We start from the raw sequence: 15,273 nt of genomic DNA on the forward strand, positions 1-15,273 counted from the left end.
CTAATAACTCACCAAAGGAAAGAATGCTCATTTTATTTTGAATGCTTACAATAATGAGATTTAAGATGATAACATCTTAAATCTCTGCTCTCTCCGGTCATTAGCAGCTGTCAAGTTGTCGAGTTTAACAGAACTCAAGGAGAGGTGCCGCCCATTCAGGGCCTCATGCCAGAAGAAAGCCACCCTGGAAAGGAAGGGGAAGAGGCTTCCTTTGCTCCTCTCCATGGTACAGAGAGCAAACTGGAATTTAAAGAGTGGTCTAAACCATTTTGCAACCCCCAATATAAAAACTGATGCAACTGAGAATCAACCATGGAAGCAAAAACCACTGGGTAAAACAAAGGCTTTTGGAAAATGAGACTATCACATGATCCCAAAGTATCATCCCACACTGCTTCTTAATTATAAAGTGAAAAAAGTACCCTTACAAGCAAGAGGTATGGCAGACCCCACTTAAGAGATCAAACGTGGCTTTACCAAAATGGAAACATTGACACTATGTGCTTCTTGAGGTGATACAATGGGAAAGACCACATCTCCTGCATCGTATTCTTACCAAAAGCCTTTAACCCAATCTAACCATGAGAAAACAAAATGACAAATATCCCCAGATGCAGGACATTGTATGATTCAAGTGTCCTGGCTCTTCAAGAATGTCAGTGTACTAAAAGACAAAAACAAAGGGGCAAAGAGCCCTAGATTCAAAAAGCTAAGGAGACATAAGGCCCAAGCACAATCCATGAACCCTGAACAGATTCTGGATTTAAACAGCCGCTATAAAAGACATTGCAGGCCAGGCACGGTGACTCATGCCCATAATCCCAGCACTTTGGGAGGCCAAGGAGGGTGGATCACCTGAGCTCAGGAGTTCAAGACCAGCCTGACCAACAGGGAGAAACCTCGTCTCTACTAAAAAAAACACAATTAGCCGGGTGTGGTGGCAATGCCTATAATCCCAGCTACTCAGGAGGCTGAGGCAGGAGAATCACCTGAATCCGGGAGGCGGAGGTTGCAGTGAGCCAAGATGGCACCACTGCACTCCAGCCTGGGCAAGAAAAGCGAAACTCCGTCTCAAAAAAAAAAAAAAAGACATTGCAGGAAAAATTTAGAAAATTTGAACATGAAATAGCCTATGATATTATCTGCTCAATGTAAAATTCCTTGAGTGTGGTAACAGGACTGTGATGATATGGGAGAGTGTCTAAGAGACATGTACATGCTGAAGTGCTTGGCAGTGAAGTGTCACCTTTTCTGCAGCAAAAAGTGTACGTGTACCTAAACACCCACACATACAAACATAGATACGTGCAAGAAAGCACACAGCAAGCTGTTTCTAAAATTTTTTTAAAGACCAGGCATAAAGGGCACCTCTAGTATGCTGAAAATGTTTTATTTTTTGTTGTAGGTGCTGGTTACACAGCTGAGTTCATGTTATGTATTTTCCATAAGAACCAATACATTTTTATTTTTATTTATTTATATATTTTTTGGAGACAGAGTTTCGCTCTTGTTACCCAGGCTGGAGTGCAATGGCACAATCTCGGCTCACTGCAACCTCCGCCTCCTGGGTTCAGGCAATTCTCCTGCCTCAGCCTCCTGAGTAGCTGGGATTACAGGCACGTGCCACCATGCCCAGCTGATTTTTTGTATTTTTAGTAGAGACGGGGTTTCACCATGTTGACCAGGATGGTCTCGATCTCCTGACCCTGTGATCCACCTGTCTCGGCCTCCCAAAGTGCTGGGATTACAGGCTTGAGCCACCACGCCCGGCCTACATTTTTATTTTTTAAAACACAGCCTAGACAGCAAAGTGTTACGAAAAACTGCTCTCTGCTGGCTCAGTATCTGTATATGAAGATAAAGAGAAGAAAAGGAAAAAAGGAATACCCACATAATGTTTGCCCATCCACCTCCCCTGTCAAAGAAAGAATATCGAGCTACAAACCTCGGAAAAGCTTCTGGGCAATGTGCAGAGGGTTTCCAAAGCGGAAGTTCTCCCCACTGAACAGGGCTAAGATGAGTTCATTCTGCTGCTCAACACTGTCTTCAGGAAAGTGAGGCAGAAACTGCTGGAGGTGTTCACGTTGAGAGTCACTTAATACTTCCTGCCACGTGGAGAGGCTGACAACATCAAAGAAGATCTCAGGCTAGGAGAAACAGAAAAAGTAAACAAAAGGAAAATACATTTGTGAGTTTTTTTTATATGTGTGTATACACAAAACATTACATAATATATACAAGATTTACCAATTTAACCATTTTTAAGTGTAGAGATCAGTGGCTTTAAGTGCAATCACATTTCCTGTGCAACTATCACTATAAAGTTTTTACGTTTTTTAAACAAACTAAAATTCCAATGCTCTTGAGATTATTAGACTGCATATGAGCCACAGTCTTTCTTATATCCAACAGTAAATAACAATCCAGAGGAAAATTATTTTAGTAGAGAATCCCACTTGGAAGCCTTCTCTGCCAACAAGGGTATGAGGGCAGACATCTGAATTCAGCTTCAACTGAGTGGCAGGAAAAGGTTAACACAAAAGGAATGAACTTGAGGAACTAAAGTCACCAGCTAAGAGTGAAAAGAAACAGGAGAGTTCATTTTCAACTCACAAGTTATATGGATACCTTCCATGAGCAAAATACTAAGTTGGCCTGGAATATGTATGGTCTGAGGTGGGGAACAATTAAATATGCAGTTACAAAGTAGTTAAAGAAGTGCTGATGTGTACAGAAGCAAACATCCCGCATTTATAATGAGAACAGTCACCAAAAACCGTTTCAGACAAGAGGGAAAAAGAAAGACAAAAAAGATGGCGGGGAAGGTACCTGTGGGGGAACAGAGAGGGAGAAGACAGGAAGGGGTACACGGCGGGCTTCAGTGGTTTTGGTAGTGTCCCCACTCTACTGAAGGCTACATACATGTTTTATTATTGTTTTACCTGTGTGTATATATGCATTTTATAGACTTTTAAGTGTAACACATTTCACTTTAAGAGTTCAGCCATTATTTGGCTAGAGTAAGGACAGGGAGGGAGGTGGAAGCAGCAGACAGCAGAAACATACAAAGGACTGTAAACATTTTAAGTAGTTGTGACTTTATCCTAAGGACAATGGAGGGCCACTGAAGGGTTTCAGCAGCAAACAACCCAGAAATCCAACCACCTACCCCAGCATGAATATATCAAAAACACCTCAGTCCCAATGCCTAGAATCTTCCCCTGCATTTTTGCATACCATTTTATTCCTAGCTTCTAGCTCAGTGTCTGGCATGCAGGTGCCTAATGGAACAAGTGTTTGCTGACTACATGAGTAACATAAAGGGACTGCTCTGAAAGAGTATGCCAAGAAAACGTGGATGTGAAGTATATACACCAACTGCGGTAGAGCTGTTACTACAGCGAGGAGGGAGGATCAGAGAACAGCACTGGTGGCTTTCATTTTATCCATAATGTTTGACATACTACAAAAGAAGAATGTGAAACAAACTAAATCATCCCTTATAACTGGATGACGCACAGATGACCATTTGCTATATCATGCTCCAGACCTGCACGTTCAAAATATGGCAAAACAAAAGAAATACAGAATTAAATGAATGTTTTCAGTATATAGTGGCTTGCAGATAATAAGCACTTAATAAACAGTAGCCACCTTAATAATGATGACACATCGTGCTTATGAAAGTGGTCAAAAACATGCTGCCATCCTATCCCAGGACATGTGCGATTATTGAGTAGAAGGTTACCTTATGGATTCAGAAATATGTGTAGATTTTATTTAATGTTCCACAACATGGTAACCATTTTAATGTTAATCGCACATATATAATTCTGCTTTTAAAATATACCTTTTTTTAATGTTTATTTTCTATTAGTAAGTGGCTTTATTGACATAGTTGAACATAACAATGTGTAACATTTATTAGTTTCCCACTGAAAGACTTCCCAGTGAAACTGTTTTCAGTAGAACACAGATCCGGGCATTAAGCATTTCCAATAATGTTCTATGTTTGAAAAGGTGGTGGTGACCAGAACCAGAGGCCCTGTCCATGCTTGCAATGGGACTCAATATTATCCTGCTGGGCAAAAGAAACAGCTAACAGATACAATCATGCTATGACTGAAAAAAGCCAGGAGCACAAAAGATGCCAGATAGCCCACTGGTTGAAAATAAGAGCAAACACCACTACCTCTCCCATGTGCCAATATGCTCTGAATCTAAAACAAGCTCTGGCAGCAAACTAAGAATGACAGTCTATTTCCTATGGGTCATTAAGTTTGGGCTCTGCAGTTAACACTGTCAGAAAAGCAGCTATAGCTTAAGGGGTTTGGACATTTACTCATCCAAATATAAACAATGATCAGCTCATTCAGATTCCTGGGTCCCTACTTAGTTGTTGGGATGAGAGCAAGCATGGGGTAATCCAGGCCAAACAGAAAAGGAGTGAACTGGGATGAACAACCCCAGGCTATGATGAATTCCCTGAGTCACCAGGACCCTCAGGGGCTTAAGGCCCTAAACAGAAATTCCACTGCCAGCCTTAGCACCATTAGCACTATTGTAGTGGCCACCATTGTACTCTACTGCCAATCAATCCATAACCACAGTGTACACCCTCTTCGTGACTGCATTTTTAGACCACGTATCAAATTATTAATGTGAACCAAACTACATTTAGTGATAAACACGTACTTCATAAATATCAGGGAATAAAGTGTCTCAAATAGTTGAAAAGAACCAAACAAATAAAGGGACCTAACCCTAAGTTTAAAACAAAAGCATTTAAAAGAAATACTGCAACTATTAACTAAAAGATTTAATAACATAGTAAGACACTGGGTCAAGGAGATATTAAATGCCAAATATTTCACAGTGAGGATTAAGTACTCATAACGCTCTTCTGGTTTTAGTAGAAAAGATACCCGACTTATGTATTTTCTCATATTTGTTTACTATTATTTCTTCCCCTCCGCTATACTTTTTTATTCTATTTTTAATTATTATTTCAGTAGTATTGGGGGAACAGGTGGTGTCTGGTTACACGGGTAAGTTCTTAAGTGGTTATTTCTGAGATTCTGGTGCGCCCATCACTCAAGCAGTGTACACTGCACCCAATGTGTAGTCTTTTACCCCTCACAACACTCCCATCCCTCCCCACGAAGTCCCAAGTCCATTATCAATCTTATGCCTTTGCGTCCTCAAAATTTAGCTCCCACTTACAAGTGAGAACATACGACATCTGGTTTTCCAGTCCTGAGTTACTTCACTTAGAATAATGACCTGCAACTTCATCCAGTTTGCTGTAAATGCCATTATTTCATTCCTTTTTATGGCTGAGTAGTATTCCATGGTTAAAAAATAAAACTTTTTTAAATGGATGAAGTTATCTTGTTAAAAATAGGGGCCAGGCACAGTGGCTCACACCTATAATCCCAGCATTTTGGGAGGCCGAGGCTGGCGGATCACAAGATCAGGCATTCAAGACCAGCCTGACTAACATGGTGAAACCCCGTCTCTACTAAAAATACAAAAATTAGCCGGGCATGGTGGCATGCACCTGTAATCACAGATACTTGGGAAGCTGAGGCAGAAGAATTGCTTGAACTCAGGAGACGGAGGTTGCAGTGAGCTGAGATCATGCCACTGCACTCCAAGTGTGAGTGACACAGCGAGACACTGTCTCAAAAAGAAAATAATAATCATAGGGTTTATATCACATTAAAAATAATAATAGGGTTTATATCACATTATCAAGTTATTTTGATATGGTTTTTTTTTTTTTTTTGAGATGGAGTCTTGCTCTGTCATCCACACTTGAGTGCAGTGATGTGATACCAGCTCACCGCAACCTCTTCCTCCTAGGTTCAAGTGAATCTCCTTCCTCAGCCTCCCGACTAGCTGGGATTACAAGCACCCATCACCACACCTGGCTAATTTTTGTATTTTGAATAGAGACAGGGTTTCACTAAATTGGCCAGGCTGGTCTCGCACTCCTGACCTCAGGTGATCCACCTGCCTTGGCCTCCCAAAGTGCTGGAATTATAGGTGTGAGCCACCTCACCCAGCCTTAAACTTACGATTTTCACATCCTTTTTTTTTTTTAATTGTATCTGGGCTCTGAGGTACATGTGCACATCCTGCATCCTGCAGGATTGTTGCATAGGTACATACATGCCATGGTGGTTTGCTGTCTCCATCCCAACCACCCTTTCTGCCCACCCCCCGCCCTGTTGCCTACATCAGGCATTTCTCCCGGTGTTATCCCATCCTTTTTTTTTTTTTTTTTTTTTTTGAGACCGAGTCTTGCTCTTGTTGCCCAGGCTGGAGTGTAGCAGCACAATCTCAGCTCACTGCAACCTCCACCTCCCAGGTTCAAGCAATTCTCCTGCCTCAGTCTCCTAAGAAGCTGGGATTACAGGCGCTGACCACCAAACCAGGCTAATTTTTATATTTTTAGTAGAGACGGAGTTTTGCCATGTTAGCCAGGCTGGTCTCGAACTCTTGACCTTGTGAACTGCCCACCTCGGCCTCCCAAAGGGCCAGAATTACAGGCGTGAGCCAAGCGCCCAGCCAACATGTTATTAAACATGCAGAACATAGCTTATGTTTTCCTCCTTAATCAGAATATTAAATAGACTCCAGACTTAAAAAAAAAAAAAAGATAAGAGATCAAGCTGCCTACAATGTAGAAAATGAACAAAAGGGAGCACAAAAGACTGGAAATGCAGAGTGGAAAACGTTTCAGCCGACAGAGAGGAAAAGGTCGCAACCATGTTATTACTCACATCTTCCAGAAGGTCCTCAGGCAGACTAACTCTGGTTCCTCCCAGGAGGCAATCCTCCATGATGCGTGTGCCATGGCCATCTCCACATGGACCAAGTTCCAGGGGATCTGTCAGCATATGGTCTAAGGAATCCATTGTTTCTTCTCCACAGGTACTCTGAACAAAGACATGCATCTTGAGACAGAAAGGCAGAAATTCCAGGGATATAGTTGACGCTAACACTCCTCCAGAAAAACATTCAACCTCCAGCCTGGTCTTACACCTTATCCTCGCACCTAATTACAGCTAAACAGCTCTTCTCCCTCCCTTCCACCACAGCACTCCCACTGGAATTTTCAAGTCTTATCTGGAAGAGCTCTTTTCTCAGAATGCTCTTACAGTAACTCCTAAATTCATAAATTTCATATGCCTGCATTTTACAGATGAGTAAAATAAGACTGAGATTAAATGATAAACAAATCACAATCTGTAAGTTAGGCTTCCCAGACCAATAATCACTCTCCCAATTTCTTTAACAACTGTTTTTTAGCAATTAATTCTCTGTTGTTGGCTGGGTGCAGTAACTCACGCCTACAATCCCAGCACTTTGAGAGGTCGAGGCAGGCAGACCCCTTGAGTCCAAGAGTTCAAGACCAGCCTAGAGAACATGGCAAAACCCCTACTCTGCAAAAAATACAAAAGTTATCAGCCAGGCACGGTGGCGCATGCCTGTAGTCCCAGCTACTCAGGAGGCTGAGGTGGGAGGATCGCTTGAACACAAGAGGCAGAGGGTGCAATGAGCCGTGATCACACTACTGTGCACTCCGGCCTGGGCAACAGAAACCCTGTCTCAAAAAGAAAAAAAGAAAAAGAGAAAGAATATTATTTGTCATTCTTTCACAAAAGAAAATTTGCTGAAAATTCACATACACTAGTAAAACGCAAATGCTGTCACTTTATGAGGGGCTGTTAAGAGCCAGTCCTTTCCCATATCTTATTTAATTCCTACAATTGTGCAAAGTAGGGTTATGGGGGTTATTACATCAGAATTAAAACTGAAAATCAGAGTAGGTCAATAACTTGCCCAACCCTGGAGGCAATACTGAAACTCAGGTCTGCCAGCAAACCCATGTGCTTAATACTACACACAATACCTGTTGCATAATCTCGCCACATTTAAATAATGAAAAGGAAAGGTACTGATATGACTTTATTAGTCCACATAAACTCCTAAGGTTCCACATACCTGACCATGACAACCAGCAAAGTCAATAGCCAATCTGCCTTTAGTTGGTCCATCTGATCCATATAATCATGTTACTTTTCTCCTTCCTGTAATAACTGAACACTGCTGATGACCTTTAGGAAACTACATATTACAACATTATCAGACTGATGGCTGGGATCAGGTGTAAAGTTGACAGCAAGGGCTGCACAATGCTAACAGGACTCCGGGGAGCTTAAATTCAATCACTCTACTAACATGTACTAAATCCATCCTTTCCAGCTCCTATTCCTACACAGTGGGCTAAAAAGCACACTAAAATGAAAAGAAAAAAGGATGTTAATAGTCAAAACACCAGAATTCCAGCCAAGGTCTGTCACTAATTCCCACTAACAGTCCACATATCTTACCACAGCAGGTGTCAATTTCTTTATTTGATGAAGGGGAGCTGGACCAGGTCCTCCCTCCCGTTATTTCCAATTCTGGAAGCCTGCAATGAATAATCTCTAGATGAGGAACAGTGTGTATTACTTACTACAGGTACTTTTCAAAAATTCTCAAATGATAAAGAACAAACCTAAAATAACTACATGTAAAATGAAGCATGTTCCACTAAATTATTTCAAGTTCCCTTGAAGAGATTGCAGATCCATGTAAAGACATAGCAGAAACTTTAGTGTTGGGTCAGGGCAGCTGGGTGGTCCCCAAGCAACTGTGCCACATCATCCCCTTTCAGCACATGGTGAAATGACATCCTGATCATGCCTGTGCCTAAATAAGTGAAGCGGGTGAGAGGGCACATAGCTTATGAGTTTAACAAAACTTTAAAATGCCAAAAAAAATTGCAGAAGCAACCTGATGCTCAGAATAAAACCTTCTTAACATAACTGGCATAGAACAGACTATCAGCTGCAAAGTCGGGATCCTACCTGCCTCTTAGGAGGTCCATCTCTGCTTATACAACTTGCTCACAACTTTCTTCAATGACAGTGCATACAACTTGCTCACAACTTTCTTCAATGACAGTGCATACAACTTGCTCACAACTTTCTTCAATGACAGTGCGTGTCTAGCTAAATTTCATCTAGTCCAGTGACAACCTTTGCACCGCCACTATTCTGAACAGGATCTCAAAATACCAAAACCAGGCAGCTGCCAGGGAGTCGGACCCCGGAAGCCGAGGATTTCCAGATCTTGGGGAGTCCAGGACCTCTTTATTAGAGCAGGAAGGCCTCTCCCCACTGGCTTTTCCTCTGCACCTGGTCTTAACTTTCCCCCGGACCCTCCCCAATGCAGAAGGTAAACCCGTGGGTCCTTCTGGAGCAACTGCCGTTTCCAAACTCGTCAACTCTGCAGCAAATCCGCCTCCGGCGCCAGCGCGGCCGGCCCAACCCCGGGGTCCAGTCCTCAGAGCCGCACGCCTCGGCCCCGCCCCTCCCCCACGCCGCGCCTAACCCTAACCCCCCGCCTCCCGCGTCGCCCCGCTCCCCACGCCCCGCTCCCGCTCCCCACGCCCGCACGGACAGCGACCTCGCGGACCCGGCCGCCAGCTCCCCGGAAACACTTTAACCCTTTCGTCGCCCCTTGCAGGCCCTTACCTGAACCGCAGGCGCGGGTCCCCTAACCCGCTGCCCTCCTACGGCCGCGGGATCCCGGACGCGCTCGCTCCCGCAAGGAGTCTGCGTGCGCGCACGCTCCGGGCCCGGGCGGCGGAAGGGGCGGGGCGGGACGGCGCGGGGCGAGGTCTGGAGAATGCCGGGGCGGGGCCAGGAGCGGCGCGGGCGGGCACGTGGGCTGGCTAGGGTGCCTGCGAGCGGCTGGGCCTGGGAGTGCACGTTTTTGCCAGTTTGCGCGTCTCACCCGATTTAGGAGCTCCCAGAGGTCCTAGACGGTACCTGTCTTTGCCTGACCGCGAATCAAAGTTCTATAGCCCATGAGCGAAGGCACGTCTATTAGCTGACGTTTGCAGAGAGCATGCCCTGCCCCAGGCCCGACGCTAAGCGCTTTCTATCCACTGTCTTTGTGCTGCGGCGCCGTGAGCTTTTAGAGCCCATTTTACAGTTGAGGACAGAATGCGGCCTAAGCCTGTACCTTGGAGTTCCCTCCTTCCTCCTTCCCCTCCCCGGGCCCTCGATGTCCAGAAAGAAAGTACACACATCGAAGGATCACATTTTAAGTCAAACTCCGTCATCTTCCTCTTATCCACTGGGTTTTGCTTAGAAAGGCTTCACACTGCTTATTCCAGGTACTACCAACAGTTTGCAGAGACCATCCTCAGTTCTCGGTGTGGCTGGAACGGGAGGAGCCGGCCGGCTGAGCTAATGTTCCTCACTTCCTGGAAAAGAGTGGTTTCCAAACGACCCAATCTCTGTTCCTCTACTGGCTCCACAAATGCTCTAAGTTCCTGTTACACTGTTGAGAGGTTCTTGAATTAGAAACGACCAAGTATAAATGGCAGTGGAACATCACTCCATAGTTGTTACCGATATTTCCCTTACCTTGGGACAGTGACGAGACCAGAAAGAGAAAAGAGTAAAAACACTGTAAACTATAATTTTTGATAGACTTTGGTTTTTAGAGCAGTTTAAAATTAACAAAAAATTTGAGCAGAGGGATCAGAGATTTTCCAAATACTCCCCGCCCCTCTCCCACATGCATCGCCTCCTGTTTATCAACATCCCTTACCAGCGTGGTATGTTTCTTAGAGAACTGGTGAGCCCGGCCGGCCAGGCGCGGTGGCTCACGCCTGGAATCCCAGCACTTTGGGAAGCCGAGCCAGGTGGATCACGAGGTCAAAATATCGAGATCATCCTGGCCAACATGGTGAAACCCCGTCTCTACTAAAAACACAAAAATTAGCTGGGCGTGGTGTCACGCGCCTGTAGTCCCAGCTACTGGGGAGGCTTAGGCAGGAGAATCGAACTCAGGAGTCGGAGATTGCAGTGAGAACAGATCGTGCCATTGTACATCAGCCTGGTGACAGAGAGAGACTCCATCTCAAACAAAAAGAACTGATGAACCTACATTGATACATCATTATGCACCATCACAGTATAATGCAGAGTAGTTTCACCACCTTAAAAATCATCTGTGCTCCACGTTTGTTCATTGCTTATGATAGCACTGTTTATAATAGCGAAGACCTGGAACCAACCCAAATGCCCATCAATGATAGACTGGATAAAGAAAATGTGGCACATATACACTATGGAAATACTATGCAGCCATAAAAAAGGTTGAGTTCATGTCCTTTGCAGGGACATGGATGAATCTGGAAACCATAATTCTCAGCAAACTGACACAAGAACAGAAAACCAAACACCGCATGTTCTCACTCACAGGCGGGTGTTGAACAATGAGAACACATGGACACAGGGAGGGGAGCATCACTCAGTGGGATCTGTTGCGGGGTGGAGGGCTAGGGGAGGGATAGAGGTGGGTAGGGAGATTGGGAAGGGATAACATTGGGAGAAATACCTAATATAGGGGACGGGAGGGGTGGGATGGAGGCAGCAAACCACCAGGGCAAGTATATACCTATGTAACAATCCTGCAAGATCTGCACATGTACCCCAGAAAATTAAAGTATAATTTTAAAGTATATTTTTTTAAAAAATCATCTGTGCTCTGCCTATTCAGCTCTCCCTCTCCTCTACCTCTGGCAACCGCTGATCTTTTTATTGTCTCCATAGTTTTTGCCTTTTTCCAGGATGTCATCTAGTTGAAATTAAATAGTATGTAGCCTTTTCAGATTGGCTTCTTTCACTTAGTAACATGCATTGACGTTTCCTCCATGTCTTTTCATGGCTTGATAGCTTCTATTTCTTTTTAGTGCTGAATAATATTCCATTGTGCCAATATACCACAGTTTTATCTATTCACTTACTGAAGGACATCTTCATTGTTTCCAGGTTTTGGCAATTAGGAATCAAGCCAATTGCCAAAGTGCCTTCCAAAGCAGCTGTACCATTTTGCATTCTCACCAGCCATGAATGGGAGTTCCTGTTGCTTCACATCCTCCCTAGCACTTGGTGTCAGCCTTCTGAATTTTGGCCATTCCAATAGCTCTGTAGTGGTATCTCGTATTTTTTTGTTTGTTTGTTTTTGCCTTTAATTTTTATTTTTTGTAGAGATGGGGTTTCACCATGTTGCCCAGGCTTGTCCCCAACTTCTGGGCTCATGCAATCCACCCACCTCACCCTCCCGAAGCACTGGGATTACAGGCATAAGCCCCTGCACCTGGCCCCATATTGTTTTAATTTGCATTTCCCTAATGACGTAAAATGTGGAGCCTCTTTCACATGCTTATTTACCACCTCACTCTCTCTCTCTACATATATGTGTGTATATGTATATATGTATATATATATATATATATATATATAGTTTTTTCCCCCTGAGGTGTCTCTGAAGGGCTTGCCCATTTTTTGATTTTCTTATTGTTTTCATTGTTCTTTGCATATTTTTGAAAATAGTCCTTTATTGGGTATGTCTTTTGCAAATATTTTCTCCCAGTTTGTGGCTTATCTTTTTATTCTCCAAACAGTCTCTCTCTCAGGGCAGGACTTTTAAATTTTAATGAAGTCCAGGCTACCAATTATTTATTCATGCCTTTGGTGTTATATCTAAAAAATCATCACAAAACTCAAGGTCATCTAGGTTGTCTCCTATGTTATCGTCTAGTTTTATGGTTTTGCATTTTACATTTACTCCTATAATCTGTTTTGAGTTACTTTTTGTGAAGGGTGTAAGGTCTGTGTCTAGATTTATTTTTTGCATGTGGATCTCAGTGTGTTCCAATACCTTTTATTTATTTTTGAGACAGGATCTCATTCAGTCACCAGGGCTAGAGTGTAGTGGTGCAATCTCAGCTCACTGCACCCTTTGCCTCCCAGACTCAAGCAATCCTCCTGCCTCCACCTCCCAGGTTGCTGGGATTATAGGCATGCACCACCACGCACGGCTAATTTGTTGTTGTTGTTGTTGTTGTTGTTGTTGTTGTTGTTGTAGAGATGGGGTTTTGCCATGTTGCCCAAGGTGACCTCAAACTCCTGGACTGAAGTAATCCACCCATCCTGACCTCCCAAAGTGCTGGGATTACAGGCATGAGCCACTGTGCCTGGTCTCCAGCACCATTTCTTAAAAAGACTGTCATTTCTACATTGCCTTTGCTCCTTTATCAAAGATCACGTGACTCTATGTGGGTCTACTTCTGGGCTCTCTATGCTGTTGCATTGTTCTACTTATCTGTTCTTTCACTAGTACCACATTGTCTTGATTACTGTACCTTTATATTGTCTTGAAGTATGGTACTGCCAGTCTTCTAACTTCGTGGTTCTCCTTTAATAACATGTTGGCTATTCAGGGTCTTTTGCCTCTCCATATAAACTCTAGAGTCAGTCTGTTGATATCCACTAAATAACTTGCTGGAATTTTGACTGGGATTACATTGAATCTGTAGATCAAATTGGGAAGAACTGACATCTTGACAATATTAAGTCCTCCTATCCATGAATACTGTCATTTATTTAGTTCTTCACTGATTTCTCTCATCAATCAGATTTGCAGTTTTCATTATACAGATATTGTGCATATTTTGTTAGAGGTACACCTAGGTATTTCATTTTTGGGTATGCCAATGTGAATGGTATTGTGTTTTTCATTTCAATTTCCACTTGTCCATTGCTGGTATATAGGAATGTGATTTACTTTTTAAAATAAACTTTATTTATTTTTCTTTTTTTTGGTCTAGACTGCTCAGCAGGAAAAATTAACTTTATACCCTGCAACTTTGGTATAATTGCTTATTAGTTCTAGGATTTTAAAAAAATTCTTGGCCAGGCACGGTGGCATATGCCTGTAATCCCAGCACTTTGGGAGGCCAAGGCAGGTGGATCACTTGAGGTCAGGAGTTCAAGATCAGCTTGGCTAACATGGTGAAACCCTGTCTCTACTAAAAATACAAAAATTAGCCAGGCGTGATGGCAGGTGCCTGAAATCCCCGCTACTCAGGAGGCTGAGGCAGGAGAATTACTGAATCCAGAAGGCAGAGCTTTCTGTGAGCCAAGACTGAACCACTGCATACCAGCCTGGGTGACAGAACAAGACTCTGTCTCCAAAAATTAAATTTAATTAACTTTATACCTGCAACCTTGCTGTAATTGCTTATTAGTTCGGTTTTTTTTTTATTCTTTTGGATTTTTGTCACCTTTAAACAGTGACAGTTTTATTTTTTCTTGCCAATTTATATAACTGTGGGGTTTTGTATGTTTTTTTGTTTTCCTGTCTCATTGCATTAGCTAGGACTACCTGTACAATGATGAAAAGCAGTGGTGAGAAGAAACATCCTTGCCTGATTCCCAATATTAGCAGGAAGGCTTTGAGTTTCTCACCATTAAGTATGATATTTGTTGTAGGGTTTTTGTGGATTTTCTTTACCAAGTAGAAAAAGTGCCCCTCCATTCTTAGTTTACTGAGAGTTTTTATCATAGGTGGGTTTGAGATTTTTGTCAAATTCTTTTTCTGTGTCTGTTGATATGATCATGTGTATTTCTTCTTAGCCTGTTGGTATGATATTTTATATTAAATTGTTTTCAAATGTTGAACCAGCCTTGCATACCTGGGATAAATCCCACGTGGTTGTGGTGTATAAGTGTTTTTATACATTGAGGACTTTTGCATCAATGTTCTTGAGCTATACAGGTCTGTTCTTTTTCTTGTAATGTCTTTGTCTGATTTTAGTATTAAGGTGAAGCTGCCTTCATAGAATGAGTTAAGATCCTCTTTTCTGCCGGGCACGGTGGCTCACACCTGTAATCCCAGCACTTTGGGAGGCCGAGGCGAGTGGATCACGAGGTCAAGAGATCGACACCATTCTGGTCAACATGGTGAAACCCCGTCTCTACTAAAAATACAAAAAATTAGCTGGGCATGGTGGTGCGTGCCTGTAATCCCAGCTACTTAGGAGACTGAGGCAGGAGAATTGCCTGAACCCAGGAGGCGGAGGTTGCGGTGAGCCAAGATCGCGCCATTGCATTCCAGCCTGGGTAACGAGAGTGAAATTCCGCCTCAAAAGAAAAAAAAAAAAAAAGATCCTCTTTTCCTCCCTGGCTGTCTGAGGGTAGACCACCATCATGAATGACACAGTAACTGTCCGAACAAGAAAGTTCATGACCAACCGACTACTTCCAAGGAAACAAATGGTCATTGATATCCTTCACCTGGCAAAGGCAACAGTGCCTAAGACAGACATTCAGGAGAAACTAGCCAAAATGTACAAGA

General features: G+C 43.2%; 1 protein-coding gene across 10 annotated transcripts in view; it reads right to left on the minus strand.

The window, feature by feature from the left end:
- The window catches only part of NFRKB (nuclear factor related to kappaB binding protein), a 34,619-nt gene extending 24,931 nt beyond the window's left edge, over positions 1–9,688 (minus strand). For 2 of the 10 annotated variants that reach the window (XM_039470410.2, XM_039470408.2), the window contains exons 1-4: positions 9,591–9,688; positions 8,403–8,482; positions 6,789–6,944; positions 1,946–2,147 (exon numbers count right to left, since the gene is read on the minus strand). In XM_039470410.2, coding sequence (XP_039326344.1) covers positions 1,946–2,147; positions 6,789–6,923 — 337 coding nt within the window. In that variant the 5' untranslated portion in view covers positions 6,924–6,944; positions 8,403–8,482; positions 9,591–9,688. Of the gene's footprint in view, positions 1–1,945; positions 2,148–6,788; positions 8,483–8,569; positions 8,764–9,590 lie in introns of all 10 variants that reach the window. The other 8 variants (XM_074400868.1, XM_074400870.1, XM_039470403.2 and 5 more) reach the window with 7 other exon arrangements.
- Positions 9,689–15,273: the final 5,585 nt, after the last annotated feature.

Source organism: Saimiri boliviensis, chromosome 6 (assembly GCF_048565385.1).
Source record: "Saimiri boliviensis isolate mSaiBol1 chromosome 6, mSaiBol1.pri, whole genome shotgun sequence".
Classification (NCBI taxonomy): Eukaryota; Metazoa; Chordata; class Mammalia; order Primates; family Cebidae; genus Saimiri; species Saimiri boliviensis.